Source organism: Austrofundulus limnaeus, unplaced genomic scaffold, assembly GCF_001266775.1.
Source record: "Austrofundulus limnaeus strain Quisiro unplaced genomic scaffold, Austrofundulus_limnaeus-1.0 Scaffold45, whole genome shotgun sequence".
Lineage (NCBI taxonomy): Eukaryota > Metazoa > Chordata > Actinopteri > Cyprinodontiformes > Rivulidae > Austrofundulus > Austrofundulus limnaeus.
The window spans coordinates 640,892-656,102 of NW_013952447.1; the positions used below are offsets into that span (position 1 = coordinate 640,892).

At 37.5% G+C, this 15,211-nt stretch overlaps 1 protein-coding gene across 1 annotated transcript in view; it reads right to left on the reverse strand.

The window, feature by feature from the left end:
- Window positions 1-1,031: 1,031 nt before the first annotated feature.
- Window positions 1,032-15,211, reverse strand: part of prss12 (serine protease 12) — a 27,040-nt gene continuing 12,860 nt past the window's right edge. The window contains exons 8-13 of the mRNA XM_014007857.1: window positions 14,556-14,697; window positions 11,305-11,510; window positions 9,973-10,051; window positions 8,724-8,846; window positions 4,603-4,898; window positions 1,032-2,299 (exon numbers count right to left, since the gene is read on the reverse strand). Coding sequence (XP_013863311.1) covers window positions 1,977-2,299; window positions 4,603-4,898; window positions 8,724-8,846; window positions 9,973-10,051; window positions 11,305-11,510; window positions 14,556-14,697 — 1,169 coding nt within the window. The 3' untranslated portion in view covers window positions 1,032-1,976. The remainder of the gene's footprint in view (window positions 2,300-4,602; window positions 4,899-8,723; window positions 8,847-9,972; window positions 10,052-11,304; window positions 11,511-14,555; window positions 14,698-15,211) is intronic.

The window sequence follows — 15,211 nt, forward strand, 5'->3', positions numbered from 1 at the left end:
ACACACACACACACACACACACACACACACACACACACACACACACACACACGTGTTCGTTTTATATCCCTGTGGGCACTGTGGATTGACTTCTATTTTTTTTTTTTGGTAACTTTATAGCCTAACCCTGATTATTTACCCTAAAATTAACCTAACGTGCATCTACCTGACCCCAAAACTAACCTAAACTCAATTCACACTTTAGTCCTAAACACACACGCTAAATTAGCCAGGGCTTTGGGCCCCATGATGCATGTTTGGAGATACAGAGAAAATAAGGCACAATGACACTTTGTTTGCGAGAACATTCATCTTTAACTTGTCAGTCGTCTCTAACAGTTTATCAATAAAAGCTCTTTGTGCTGAAATAAAACTGTTTGTCTTCCACATCTAAAGTCTAATAGTTGAGTGACAACGGTTGTTGTTCTGAGACAAGCTTGACATTTAGTCTGTGTCTGCACTTACCTGCACAGCAGCTATTCGTCACAATTGAGCTGAAAGTGTGTGAACCCAAGACATTCACTCAGGGTATTACTGCAGCAATTATTTGTGCTGCTGTTAAAATAAGATTAAGGTGTGAGGAAAGAGACTGTGAGCTGAGTGACAAACCTACCCTGTAAATATACAAGGTTGAAGACAAGTTAGAAAAACATTTTCATTACTGTAACAGTTACCATCATTTTTAAGGAGGTGAAACTTAAACCAAAAAAACACCAAGTGCCGGGTAAAATATGCATCCTTGTTTTCAACATGTTCATATTATTGGTTTTGGTTTCTTTGTTTTCCTCTCCCTTCATATTTAAATGACAGAAACTCAGAAACTTACCATTCCTGTCAACATTCCTTTGACAGGTTCCTGTCAGAAAACATACCTGAAAGGCCTCTGTCGCTGCAGCAGCTGCCATTTCCCATGGCAAAAGTGTGACTGCCATTTAGAAAACGTAGCATTTATTGGTGTGTATTTATCTAAACAGCTCCTGGCTACAATGGCTTACATATGGGACGAGTTCAGAAAAAAAACCTTGACAAAGTTTGACTTCTTACAAAATGTGATTTTATGAGTGTATGAATACAACACAACATATAAAGTAAACAACAAATTAGAAATAAGTAAAGTGTCTATGATGCCCCTCTGGATCAGAAGACACAAAAAATACCAAACAAAGACAAAGATTTGACAAAACACTTGGAAATATTGTTTTGTGCTTTGATTCAGAAACACTATTTTGTAAACATTTCTCAGCACAAAGTCAAGATCTACCAATGATTAGATTTATGGTATAAAAGCCTGAGCAATATTAAGACCTGAAACATGTTTTTTTTTTTTTTTTGCACAAATGAAATCAAATAATATTATACATTAAAAAGAGAACAGAAATGAAGTTTCACATTTCATTTCGGCAAATGTCAATATGACGACAATACACAGAAGCACCAAATATCATGCAGTTAAAGTACCAAAAATAAGGGATTTTAGTGCAAGTATGCAAATTTATGTCATGCCATTGCTTATATGAATGCATGAATGCATGCATGTGCAGTCTGCTATGTGTTTGGTCCCTTTTTCAACATACATAGTTTATATAATAAATTACGATATATAGTTAAAACAAAAGCAAGCTCAAAAATCATTCAACAGAAAAAAATGTTTTAAAAAGTTTGCAATGTTACAACAAAGAAATGTTTCAGTTATGCCATWGTTGAGTTAAATACTTTGATTGTTGTAGCATCCAAGAATATTTGAATAAGTGCTTATGGCTTAAAACAAACTAATTTTGTGTTGACAAATAAAACAAAATATAAGAATAGTAGAACTCAGCATTGTCCTTTTACTCAGGTAATCGCTTCAGCTCGTGTTCAGTTAATAATGCCGTGACATCATCTCATCAGGAGCTGCAGTGGCTCACACGTCTGACCCATCAGTTCTTTAGAGCCATTAAGTGTGATTGAGAGGCCTTATTGGGGTTTGTCACTCTTTACCGCCTTTTCTCATCGCGGCCAACAACTTTGCGTATCCAGGAGCTGAAAGCGGACACTTTGGTGTAAACACCCGGGGACTGTTGTGTCCTGCAGGCGTGACCCCAGGATGTGACCCCGTAAACGACCCAGCCCCCGCCCGGACGCTCACACACCAATGGGCCTCCGCTGTCGCCACGGCAACTGTCCACGTGCCTTTCTGATTGGAYGCTCCCGGCGCAGAGCATGCGGCTTGTGAAGGCACTGTGGTAATGCTGCTGGCAGTGGCGGCGTGGCAGAAGGGACAGGGCAGCTTGCTGCAGGGTCTTTGAGTACGAGCGTCCTGAAACGAGAAGGAGAACGTAGAGTTCAGAAGAGTTCAGGTTGTCATCTGYAAGGATCAGAAAAGGTGGGCAGTGGTTCAAAGTGAAGTGGCCTCATTTTATTTCTGCTGCCATTTGGAAGATCTGCATCCATTTGTATTTTACTGCTTTGAAGGAAAGCTTGTACAGAAACTGCTCATTTATATCAAATTGTCACTTTTCTCAAAATCTAATACCTAAAGATTACGATGATGATATGTTGAAAGTAAAGGTCCCCAAAACTCAAACAGTTGGTGAAATATTTTATCAAATAGCACCTTTAATTAAATTTTTCTAAATTAAACATCTAGTGAAGACACATAAAAAATATGTCCCAATATATTCATTTATACSACTGTAAATACATAAATATGTTGGAACATGAAGACTGAAATACTGAAATGTAAGCTTTATCATTTAGGTGCAACATTTAAATATAAAATTTAACATTTAGTAAAAAAATTTAGAAAAACATAAGAACAGTGAGCTAAACAACAATAAAAAGTTGTTGGRAAATTTTTCAACTAGGGTTTTATATGAAAATGAAAATGTGCTAGTAGCATTATTTTTAAAATTTATGTTCCACTTGGCACCCCATACTACTCACACATTATTTACTGTAGATCAGGGTTATTCAACTAAATTGCTCCGGGGGCCACAGTTGTTACTGCAGGCCAAAAGCACAGGGGCCGAACATCCAGCAATTAAATCATTATGTAAATAAAGCAAGTAGTACAAATATCTGTTACCTTTGAAATAGTTCATTTTGTTGTATTTAATGATGAATATAACATACAGAACCCTACATCAAAAACAAAAAGAACATGTTATGCCTGTTATGTAACACAAATTTTATTTTGACATCTCTGACTTGCCATTTTTTAAAACCACTTTCATAGTTTTATCTTCAGCTGCTTGTAACTGCTTGTAAATAGAAATGGTTTTTAACAGCTTCTAGCCAAGATTCTGATGTTTCTGTAGATACCAAACATGTCTATGTTTAACTAAAAGAACTCATAGTAMTTAAAGTAGAAACCCGGGGCTTTGGCTTAAGAGATGAATGAACAAAATTGGTGGGCCGAACTTTGATCACTCACGGGCCAGATGTGGCCCACGGGCTGCCAGTTGAACAGCCCTGCTGTAGATTTAAATTTTATGAAGATGATAATGGATGAACTAAGTCTGCACAGTCTTCTCCATCTACTGAGACATYTGCAACAGGTTTGAGCAGCCAAGGCGTTCCCAGGTCAGCTGARGTGTCCACATAGTTGGACATGAACACCTTCCAGGGGGCCATCTTTACCAGATGCCTGAACCACACCAACTAGTTCTCCTGGATTGGAAGAGCAGCAACTTTACTCCAAGTCTCTCCAGGATAACCAAACCTCTTACCCTATCTTAAGGAGTCCAGCTACCCTACAGAGAAAAAACAATTTTTAATTTGGTACTCGCCAAAATAGATGTATGTCAGCAGCCTCTCTTAGTACCTCTTTAATTTTGTAAATAGTTGATGTGAGTTTTGCTCTACAGTTAACCTTAGTTTTTTTAATTTTCACTTTATTTCATATACTCATAGTTACAGTTCTTTTCTCAACGGCAGACTGAAGTCAAACAAATTAACAACAATTTTTTTTTCTTAGTCTTGGTGACCACCTAGTGTCATGAACTATCCATGGCAGCTTTGAGTAGTGGGGGTGTGGAAAAATTGCCTGCGTGTGTGATATGAGAAAGGCAGCTAGCCAAACACAAACAGCTGTACACAGCCTGTTGCAAAACATCACAGACTCTAAATAGCCCATGTGCCTGACTTAATGCAGTAAAATTACCCCACCCACAGACACACACACACACTCACACACACACAAACATGCAGATTTTATGTACTGATTCTAAGAAGATTTAAAAACACACTTCACAGCAAGTAGTTCATGCTCTTGACAGTTCGCAGACCCTTGTGTCTGTGTTGCCATGATTAATGACATCAGCAGGTAATTTAAAGATCACTAACAGATGTGTGTCGGTGCACGGGCTCAAAAAAGAACAAGTGCATTTTAAAAGAGCAGCTTAAATTCTCACCCACCTGGCTTTAAAGCTGAACTATAAAAACTGTTTCCCACGGTATTTTTTTAGAAACAAAGCCTCACTGTTATATATTTTTCATTCATTGATATTTATTTATTTTAAATGCTTGACTGTTTTCTGAAATTGTGCCACAAATTCCAAGCTGTTCACTAAATTAAATATTCAGATCCACACACACACACATGCGCACACACATGGTCACCTGTATCTCCCCAGCCAGTAATGTGACAGTTGCTGGCTTGTTTGAGCACTCTCTCTTTCTTCATGGGCAGACAGGCGGGGAGGACATGGCGGCTGAATGACACACACTGTCCCGGCGTCTGGCCCACAGCTCCCAGTGACAGACGAACTAAGGCCAGGTCGTAGTTGTTACTTTGGGAATGGTAGTTCGGATGGAGGACGATACGATCAACGCCATACTCCTCTTCGTACTCCTCGGGGACGAGGGAGTGGTAGTCGCCCACTCTTACTTTGTATTGCTTGGTGCTGTTTCCATACCTGCAGAAATAAAAAAATGGAAAGTTTGTATTAGAAATCCAACTGTTGATTTGTATMCCCAAAGAAACAACATTTTAAGGTYTGATCAAATTTATACCGCAGTACCAAAGCATTCGCTTTCTTGACAGCTTGGACATTTTGAAAACAAAACAATTTTAAATGAGAAATGTATTAGCCTCACATTGTTTTATTTTATAAACAAAAAGGAAACAGTTTTAGTTTAAAGGGGCAATATCATGTAAAAACAACCTTTTTTGAGTTTTATATCATGTTATAATGTTATACTCTCATAAAAAACAGGTCCAAAGCCTTGCTTTGACTCATTCATGCATGTTTGAGAAATCCTGCAGCGTTTTTAGGCAGCCATGCTGAGGAGCAAAACGACAGGTGGGGACCGGAAACGCCTTTTGGCACCAGAAACGCCCCTGGGACGTGTCTTTAAGCCGAACTTCCTCATCACGGAGCACCGCCCCCCTCCCCACACCCCGTCCATGACTCCTGCAGGCTCTCGGGTGAAACTGAAAGTGAAACTTAAACTGTCTGCTGAGCTCCACTACTGCTCACTCAGTGAAGCTCTTTTCAGATTCAAAATACCTTTGAGGAAATGTATTTTCAGATGCCACGTAAACTGCATCATAGCAGCTCACCCCCCGCCCCCTGCTAGAAAAGCTAGAAAAGAGTTTCAGACTAAGATCGTCTCAAGTGAGAAAGTGACAAAGCTGTTAAAAATGAAAACAATGTTTTAGATAATCTCATGGAAGATCATCTGACGTCACGTCAACTACTACCACATAAATCTCAATTGTGCTGGCAAAATGAGTCACAATAATAAAAAATAAATCTCGAAAAAGAAAATATTTATCTTCTACAAAATTTCCCATAATCATCCCCAGTTTGATGGAATTTTGAACCAGGCTAGCAAGAAACTGAAGACCCAAACTGAAGCTAAACTGAGAAGGAAAGATGAACAAACCCAACAGCATRAAACAAACATTTTACCAGTCTCATATTTTAAAAATAAAGCCATGAGAATGAGACTCGGGCTGAGAGAGGTGTAGGGTGAGTGTCAGTGAAAAGGGGAACGACAGAAGAGAGGAGGAGTGAAAGAGGTAGAACTTTGGATTGTGCCAAGTCTCTGTGTCAGGTTACACAGCGATTCCAGAAAGATCTGCTGACAAGTTGGTGCCAACGCATTTCTGGCAGAGCAAGAACACTCCTGACCAACMTTTGAAGTCTGCCAACACGCATATATTTATAATAATAATAAAAAAAAACTACACTCCCCCGTTCCCCTGGGTGTGGTGGGTAAAAGCCTGAAAGCAAATAAAGATCAAAACACATTTATACCTTATTGCTAAAAACATTTATATTACTATTAGCAGGACCTCAGCTGTCCATCTAAACACTGAAATAGATTTAATGTGTTCAGTATATGYGACCTCAGATGTCAGAACCTTTTCCGTCTATTAACGAGAGYGTTAATAATCCAGTAATATGACTTTGAAAAGCTTCTTGKGTGTATCGCATATTATTTTGGTTATCGTACGTGAAAAGTGACACAGTGAAGTCGGAAGTTCATATTTTGGCCTGTGTGCTCTGGCTTGCATATGAACAAAWTAATTTTGGAAGCTGTCATAGCTGAGGCTACACAGCTTGAAGCATGAAGGGCTGATATGTGATCACACCGCCAGGAGAATAACCTTCAACTGTTTGACATTTACAGTTTCAGTGTTTTCTAAAGGAAAAGGAAAGTCAAATCTCATGTGTGCCTTCTAATACATTATAATAAAGTGATAATTAATGACCTTGTAATTTCTATTACTATCGTTATTATAAGAGAGCTGTTTACTCCTGGTTAAGACCACACCATTTTCCATGCAGCATGTTTCATTTTAGCTACCCGTATAAAATTAGATGACCGAATCTCAAGCAAAACTGWTGATCAAACCTGTCCTCAAAATTTTTCTAACTCATTTGTGTAGCTGTCATTAAATGTGAATGATAATAAATTACACGTTTGGTAATAGGTATGTACATAGCTTTGGAGCAACAACAAACAGTTTTAATAATTATATTTTTGTTAGCACTGAACGAGCGCCAGTCAGACGCCAATTATTTCACACAATGTCCTTCATACAATGGATCAGTCAATCAAATAGTAAAAGTGTTTAATATAGAATGGGAAGCCTGAGGCRGTGTGTGTGCTTCATCTCAGTCATTACACACATAATACCTTATGATTACTACATATGATCCTTAACAATTACTTGTTTTAATGTAGCCACAACCTCATTTTAAYCTTTTGATGACACCAATACTGACATGCTGAATACACATGTTTGACACCCACAGCACAGACAGGTTTTRGTGAAATAAAGGCCTGGCATTCCTTGATGGAACGTGTCACCTGCYGCCTTATATGCCAACATATCAGATCAAATAAAATGTGAAATGATGTGTTGCAGCCATTCTAATTAAACACTGAGAGTAACTTAATCTGATACCGTAAGACGTCAAGCACAGAGTGCAGTAAGGGTTGTGAATGACTTCCATCTACAGCAGCATATGATTTTAACTCAGTGTCTGCAGAACTAACGAGGGTGTGACCATTGTTGTGTTGTCCGTAAAACTTGCTCTACACATACCTGTAAAATTAAGGAAAGTCTGTGTAAATTACGGAAAATCTGTACAACTTGACATGAATGGTGTTGAGAATGTCTTACCCATGTAAAATTCGAGCTCCTTATTTCWAAAACTGATTTATTCATAGCTATTATGATCTTAATAAACAGAAGTTTATTATGATCATTTAACTGTGGCGGCCATCTTGACTTGAGTTGGCTCCAAACCAACTGAAGCGCATCCAATAATTATTTCCTGAAAGTTTAATTTAAATCCACAGTGTGGTTAATGATCAGAGGTATGTAAAGTACTTTAAAGAAATAACTACATAAAAGTAAAAATGCCTTAACAGGAAATGACTTAGGTTAAAAAAAAGAATTTCACTGATAAGTAAAAGTCATAAAACTTCTCATAACAAGCGGGAAAGCTAAAGTAAAAGTGCTTTTACACACTTTTTAAGAAATGAAGTGTTAAATTTACCAAACTGGTTCCACTACAACTCGGTTTAGTGGAAGCAGTTGATAACTTGGTTAAGTAAATTCAATACTTCATATCAGTGCTTAAGCAACTCTTCATGAGTTCCAGTCATATTTAAAGTTGTAACATGTAACTACCAGTAGATGATATATCTTAAAATAAATAAGTAAAAGTATCAGTTTTATGTTTTGAATGTAACAAAATAAAAGTAAAAGTTACGATAAAAATACTTGGTAAAATTACAAATCCTCAAAAAATTACTTAAGTACTGTAACGTACTAAACATACTTAGTTACTAAACACTTCTGTTCATGAGATATATTGCTAACAGACAAATAGAGTTGCCTCTAAATATTTATTGGAACTTTGAATGAAAATCTTGTGCATTCTGTTAAAGCTCAGATTATGTGTTGGGAATCAGTATCAGCTACAACCACACCAAAATTTAAACCATTATCTGTGAAACTGACTGATTGGTAGCAATCTTTGGGTTTTAGGTCAGTTGGCTGTAGCAGCCATCTCGGGCTGTAGATGTAAATCTAATGAAACAATTCTGGAAAAGTTGCATTAAAAAAATCTTCACCTAGGAACAAGATACAGTATTTTGCAGACACATATACTGCCAAAAACATCTTTGTGTTTTACCTTTCAGAAGCATTTATGTATTAAACAGTTTCAGGCTTCCTATACAACAGGTGTGTGTGTGAGTGAAGGTTTAATGTTGACCTTTTGAAGCAGTGCGCCGACGTGAGGACCCAGCACGTGTCGATGAGAGTCGCTCCGCACACCAACCTCCCGTCCCCTCGAGATCCTCGCAGACGAATGGCTGCTTGCCACGGCCAGCCACCCCTGYAAACATCAACCCGCACAAACATGCACACAGACACACAAACAATTAGACAACTGCATAAACAACCTTAAACACACACCAAATATAGACTACTGTCTTCTAGTTCTCAGACAGCACTAAAGAAATATTGACTCGAAATGGGATATCTCTGTGGTATAAAACCGCCGCCTCTGGTTTGTGCATCTGAATTCACATCAACAGAACCATAAACAGTTTGTCATTATTGCAACATATGTTTCTGATTTATATTTCTGGGGATAACAGTAAACAATAACATGGGTGGCAWTGAGAAGTTTAAACATGCACTTAGATTGAACTTGAGCACTCACCTGCAAAATAAGAATTTTATTWGTAAATGCCTCTTTTTGTTTGACTCACTTTTTATAGTAAATATTCAAAGCAGGTTGAAAATTAACTTTGTTACTTGTCAAAAAGTAGTGTTGCAGGTAACAAATAAAATAGGCCTGTATGTACATTTTKCCCAAGATTGTTGCTGTCACTGTTTTTAATTGTACTTTATTTGTCTTTTGCTTATTTCTAMAGCTCAACAGTATTTATTCATTTGTTGGACTTTCATGCTTTTTTTCTAACATGTAAATTTAAAATGTTCCAAAAAAAATGCAGTTTTTTGTCTTCTCGTACACATTAGTATCTTTTCATTTATTTATTTATTTATTTATTCTGGCTACACACTTCTGCTCTCACATGAGAGGTTTAGCAATTGGATGTCCTTCCTGACATAATCTGGCTTCAAACCTGCAGCCTCAGAAAGAAAAGACAAAGTGTAATTGATCACTGATCTACCAGGGCCCCTAAATCAGGCACATCATTATGAACATGATAATTAATATTTTTATATATGGGTAAAAAAAGAAAACTAACAAACAAAAAGAAAAAAAACTTTCTTGCTGTGTCACAAACATTTAGAAAGCTCAAACGAAAGTCCTCAAACACTGGTGTTGTTGGACTAATGTACAACCCTCGTTTGCACGAGTGGAAACTTATTTTCCTGGAACTTTAAATCAGTCGTCTCCCATTTGCAACTTTCAGTCTCGAAATGTGGCCACGGTCTGCGACTGGCTTCCTTTGTTCTGTTATTAATTCCATCTGTCCCCTGCAGCTTACCTCAGAGAGTTTTCTCCTCCTATGATTCGGCGCTGGCGAGTGTGTATGAGCCGCAGACCACAAATTGAGTTGACAGGATCTGACGGAGACAAAAGAGGAACAGTTGGATGTGTAATGTGTGAGTGTGTGTGTGGAAGGGTAACGATCGCTATACCATACATTTCAGCTCGGATGTTACACCTATTAAATATTTAGACTGGTCCAAAGAAATGATGTTGGAAACTTATCTTTCACTGTGACATCTGGGGGTGAAATTAAACAAAATAAAAAAATAAAATAAAATAAAATAAATAGAGGTGGTTTTATAGTCAAAGTGAATGGGGTGGTAAAATGCGCAGTAAGCCAAGGAAAGCACGTGTGCAGGCAACAGATAGCATTGTTTGACTCTGTTCTGATGTGTTATGGACAGAATGAAGCAATAACACTGCTTAAACATTTTACCATCTGGACATATACTGGAGAAACATGCTCAGAAAAACCCCAGACTTTCTGCTAAACATCTTATCTTCTAACRTTTCTCATGAAATCTTTACTGCATTTGACAAAATGGCAGTGTTTGTTAAACACATCAAAGTTTCTGTAATGCTCCAAGTAAACGAAAAACGCTCGATTTGTTTTCAAAAAAAGATTAAATGCGGTAGGTCTGACCTTTTTTTAAACTTTTTTTAAAGTGGGGTTGTGTGAAAAGGTTATAAACAAATAATATCTTACCTGAGGTAGATAGCTATTTGAACCACCTCAGTTTGGGAAAAAAGAGTTCATTATTGACAGATTGATATGTTAATGGTGAATCCAAACAGCACAAACAACAAAGTGAAATTTGGTTTGTGCTAATGCTATTTTTAATCTTTATATCGCCATCAAAAAACATTAAAACCACAGACTGGAACACGAGACCTCAAAATCAAAACAAAAACAAACTGTAACTGCACATTCAATGCACGTATATTTGCAATTCTGGCAATGTTGCACACATTTTATATCTGATTGTTATTTCTGATCTGATTGTTGTTGTTGTTGTTGTAAAAATTTTGAAATCTTTGAGTATTATTGTTGTTTTTCTCTATTATCTACATTTGTTTTGGATAGACCGGGACAATGGGTACAGAATTTCGTTCCACCACACATATGTGTGTTGCGAATGACAATAAAACTTCCTTGAATCCTTGAAAAAGGCATCACTTTTTATGACAGAATTCTTAGAACATTCCAACAGGAAGTGCTTTGAGACGCTTCAGGGATCTGTTGCAACTATTTTACCTTTTCCGCAGAACCCCACTTCCAAACCCCTGATTGTTTTAAGGTAAACCCAATCCCGACTATTACACTGACCTTTAACCTCTTTCTTGCTGTGCTGCGAAACACCGTAATCGCAGATGACCCCGGCGTCCTCACTGTGGCGGCAGTTGTGCGTGCCAGGCGTCTGTTTGATGCAGTCCGCCAGCGCACGCTCCTCACCGGTACACTTCACGTTGTCCACATGGATGGGGCCCGTTCCTTCCCCAAAGTACGCCATCACGCGGGCCTTTGCGACGCCACTGGGGTGACAAGACAAGCATTTCAAGCTTTTATGTGAAAGAAGTACATTTATACAATTTAGAGAGACGACAAGAGGTGCTGCGGCTGAAAATCATTGACCTTTAGATGCCATCCATTTTTTTAAAGAGATGTGTGAGTTGATGACATGCTGGCTTAGATGTCATGATGTGACACAATCCAGGTCAAACACTTTTACAATCTGATATTGTATCCGAGGCAGTTGTATGAATTGTTCACCTCTTTCTTTAACTTTGCAAACTGATCTCACGTAGGGTTCGATAGGTTGTGGCTGTGAATGTGAAAGCTGTGACGGTGATTTTAATTAAGATCGATAGATAACAGAAAGAGAAGGTCTAACATTGCGTCTCTGGGGTACAACAAGTGACCAATCTCATAACCTCAGTCATCTGTTGGGATGCTTATTGAGATATTTAGTGTTATATCTGTGTCTCCAATGGCTCCCCGAGCACTTCTTAGCACGCAGAGGGTGACCCTTTACATCACTTGGAATTCAGCCTAAAAAACTGACATCGTCTCTGCTCCACGTGTTTCTGTAGCAACACTCAGTGGYACTACAACAATTAAATGTAACACAGACTGCTTTAAATTCAAAACTTCAACTTTAACCATTCAGGACAGCTTGTTTTGTTTGCTTTTAGACACCTTTTTCTGTGAAATAATTGTAAAACTTTGCAATAGCTAATGCAAGCTGCAGCCATGGAGAAATCAGTAGCATAGATCATGTAATAAAGATCTGGACCAACTAAATATGTTTTTTTTTAAGTTAGTTATGAATACTCATGGTAAGAAAACCACAGATCATACATGCAATGCATAATATTATTCTATGAAGCTAAAAATAAAATGTAACCAAGGTGCAAAGCAGCTAACTAAAATAACGGTGATAAATTAAATATACTCTATGTGTGATTCTGCATTTCACAAGCTCTGAAACCCCAAACCCAGTGCTGTTTTTAGATCTAATTTGCAAGTTAAAGCCAACAAATATTGAACAATCCTAAAGGGATATTTGTTCTTTCCAGAAATTTCATCTATTTAATGTTGAACTGATCCTCTTTTTACTAACTGGGTTAATAAACAGCACAGCAGAAACATGCAGATGTCTAAAAACAGCTGCTTTCAGGCCCAGGCCTTCCTTGCAATGGAATTTGCCTGCATGTAAAGGTTAATTAATGATAATTCTCCATTTATTTTTYATACCTGTTTTATTCCAAAACAGGATGCTGCTCAGTCTCAAAATATCCAAAACATTTTGGTACACTGAGACGCATAGTAGTCCGGATGCCTTTTAATGTAATTTATATGGATCCGCACATGTCAGAGTAGATTTTACTTTATTGCCTTCATATCCAAGTCTTTGCCTTTGGAGACTAGTCACATAATAAGTTGTCACCACACCCAGCATGACACAAACTGATGATCTGAACATGGCGTTTACACACCTCGGACGTGCTTCCTCTATCTCGCCTACATTTATGCACTCCAGATGTGYCATTCAAAGAGTTTGTGTCACAAAAAACAAAAAAAAGAAACAAGAAGAGCAACTAAGGGGCCTTTTTCTGAAGGCGTGATGAGAGATAAAATGAAGACAGGTTGTTCTGATTTAGAAAGGTCTCACAAGATGGGTAAAAACAATATTGAATTGGCAAATCTGTCAGTCAAAAACAACAACAACAACAATATTTTATGTCATTTAATTAGTTGCTAGATCTTATTACACTTTACAAAGATCCAGATTAAAATACAATTAAATGTGGGAGCAGAAAAAAAACACCAAAACTTATATACTTTTTATTATTATTAAAATCAAGTATGAAAAATCTAATTGAGATATTGAATTTTAGCTAAATGTACCAAAGTAGTAAAAGCTAAAGGTATCATAGCGCAAACAAAAGACAGTATGCAGAAGCTGATTCCAAAAAGAACTAAAGAAAATGAAGCAATCTCCATTCATTTCTATGAAGAAAACATTTGAAAATATAGTTAAATAGTTTGAAAAGTATAAAAGTARCAAACACCCAAATCCACAGCCCCTATCTCCTGAATGAGTTGAATGTTTGGATATATGAATGACTAAAATATGCAGAAGTAGTGAGATTGCCAGTAAGTACAACAATATATTAAAAAAAAATTGAAAAACGACTACGAATGCTGAATCAGAGTTCACATAAACAACTATTTTAAACAACTGAAACATATTTTCCAGCTCTTCATTGAATGCAAATGTAATCAAGATGTGAGCTTAAGTTTAAAGTGAAAAGAAAAAAAAAAGAAAGGGAAAGTAAGAGAAAGGCACAGACACAGGGGGAGGAGCACTACATATATGCCAAGTCTGAAAGGTGGTGATGGATTTTGCAAACGGAGAAGGAAGTCTGGATTCATTCAAGTGAGTGTAATGTAAAGAGTGATCAWATTGCAAGGTTTTCTCCAGAACTTGACCGCTTTTCTAACATCCTGATCTGGATCACAGCTGAAAATAAAATGTTAAATAAGATGCTCTAATCTAAATATGTATGYAAAAATATACAATACAAGGGTATTTTCTTTTGTGTGGTTTTATTTTTGCTCAAGACAATGGACCATGGGCATGCAAGGCTAATTTTCAGATTGCACCATAAAGGTTCAAAAAATAAAAGAAGTCACCAACTGTTTACMGCTTAAGAATCGCCTTCATTCCTGCTGTGTTTTGTATTCCTACACACCTTCAGTGCAGGTACATTTAAAGTTATGTGTAAGSTGGTTTTGCACCATAACTGCTGGTGGAACAAATTGGTAAAAATAGGCCGCTTTTTATTTGGTCATAAAAAAACTGATAATGTTTCCTTTGTGATCTTTAAGATGCAACATATTTTAAAATGAACATACGTATGTCACCAACAAGTAATCTGTACTACTCAGACGGAAAATCTGCAAACAGTGTGTCAAAATAGAAACTTCCAAACAAAACAGGCAAAAATTAATGATTTATATGTATTTCAACTCGTCTGAAACCTGTTTTTTGGAAGGCATAGCGGTATGAATACCTGAAACCCAACTGCCGGCACACCACCTCAGCATCCTGATCGGTCCATCCATCATCACAGACAGTCCCCCACTGACCAGAGAGATGGATCTCAACACGACCTTCCCTGGAGCTTTCCCCTCCCACAAGCCTTATGGGAATACCTACAGAAATCACACACACAGTTTCATTGCATTCAGACGGATTTAAGGAGCCTCTAAATCTTATTTTACAAGTAATCTGAGAGAACGTCACATGGTAATGAAAGCTATTTCAAATATTCTATGAGGAAACTCATTAATTCCCACACAAAGAGGCATTTTAAGGAAAAAAAACTTTTTAATAATGAGAAGAAACTTTGAACTCAATCATTTACAGGATGGGCAACAATCAGCCTGACAGTTCATACAAACAATATTTTTTTACAAAAGGCATGTTTGTGTTACCAGCACATATTTGTATCACAGAGTGTGGAAATGTTCAAAGGAACTTCATGTGCATTCCTAACAAACCTGATCCTCCAGGCTAACATGAGTGGCAGCATGTGCAGGCACATTCTCTGCAAGGGAAGTACACTGGAACACCTGCCTGCCATCTTACAGAAAACCACCTCACAACCCTTCATTTGTGTGTGTGTGTGTGTGTGTGTGTGTGTGTGTGTGTGTGTGTGTGTGTGTG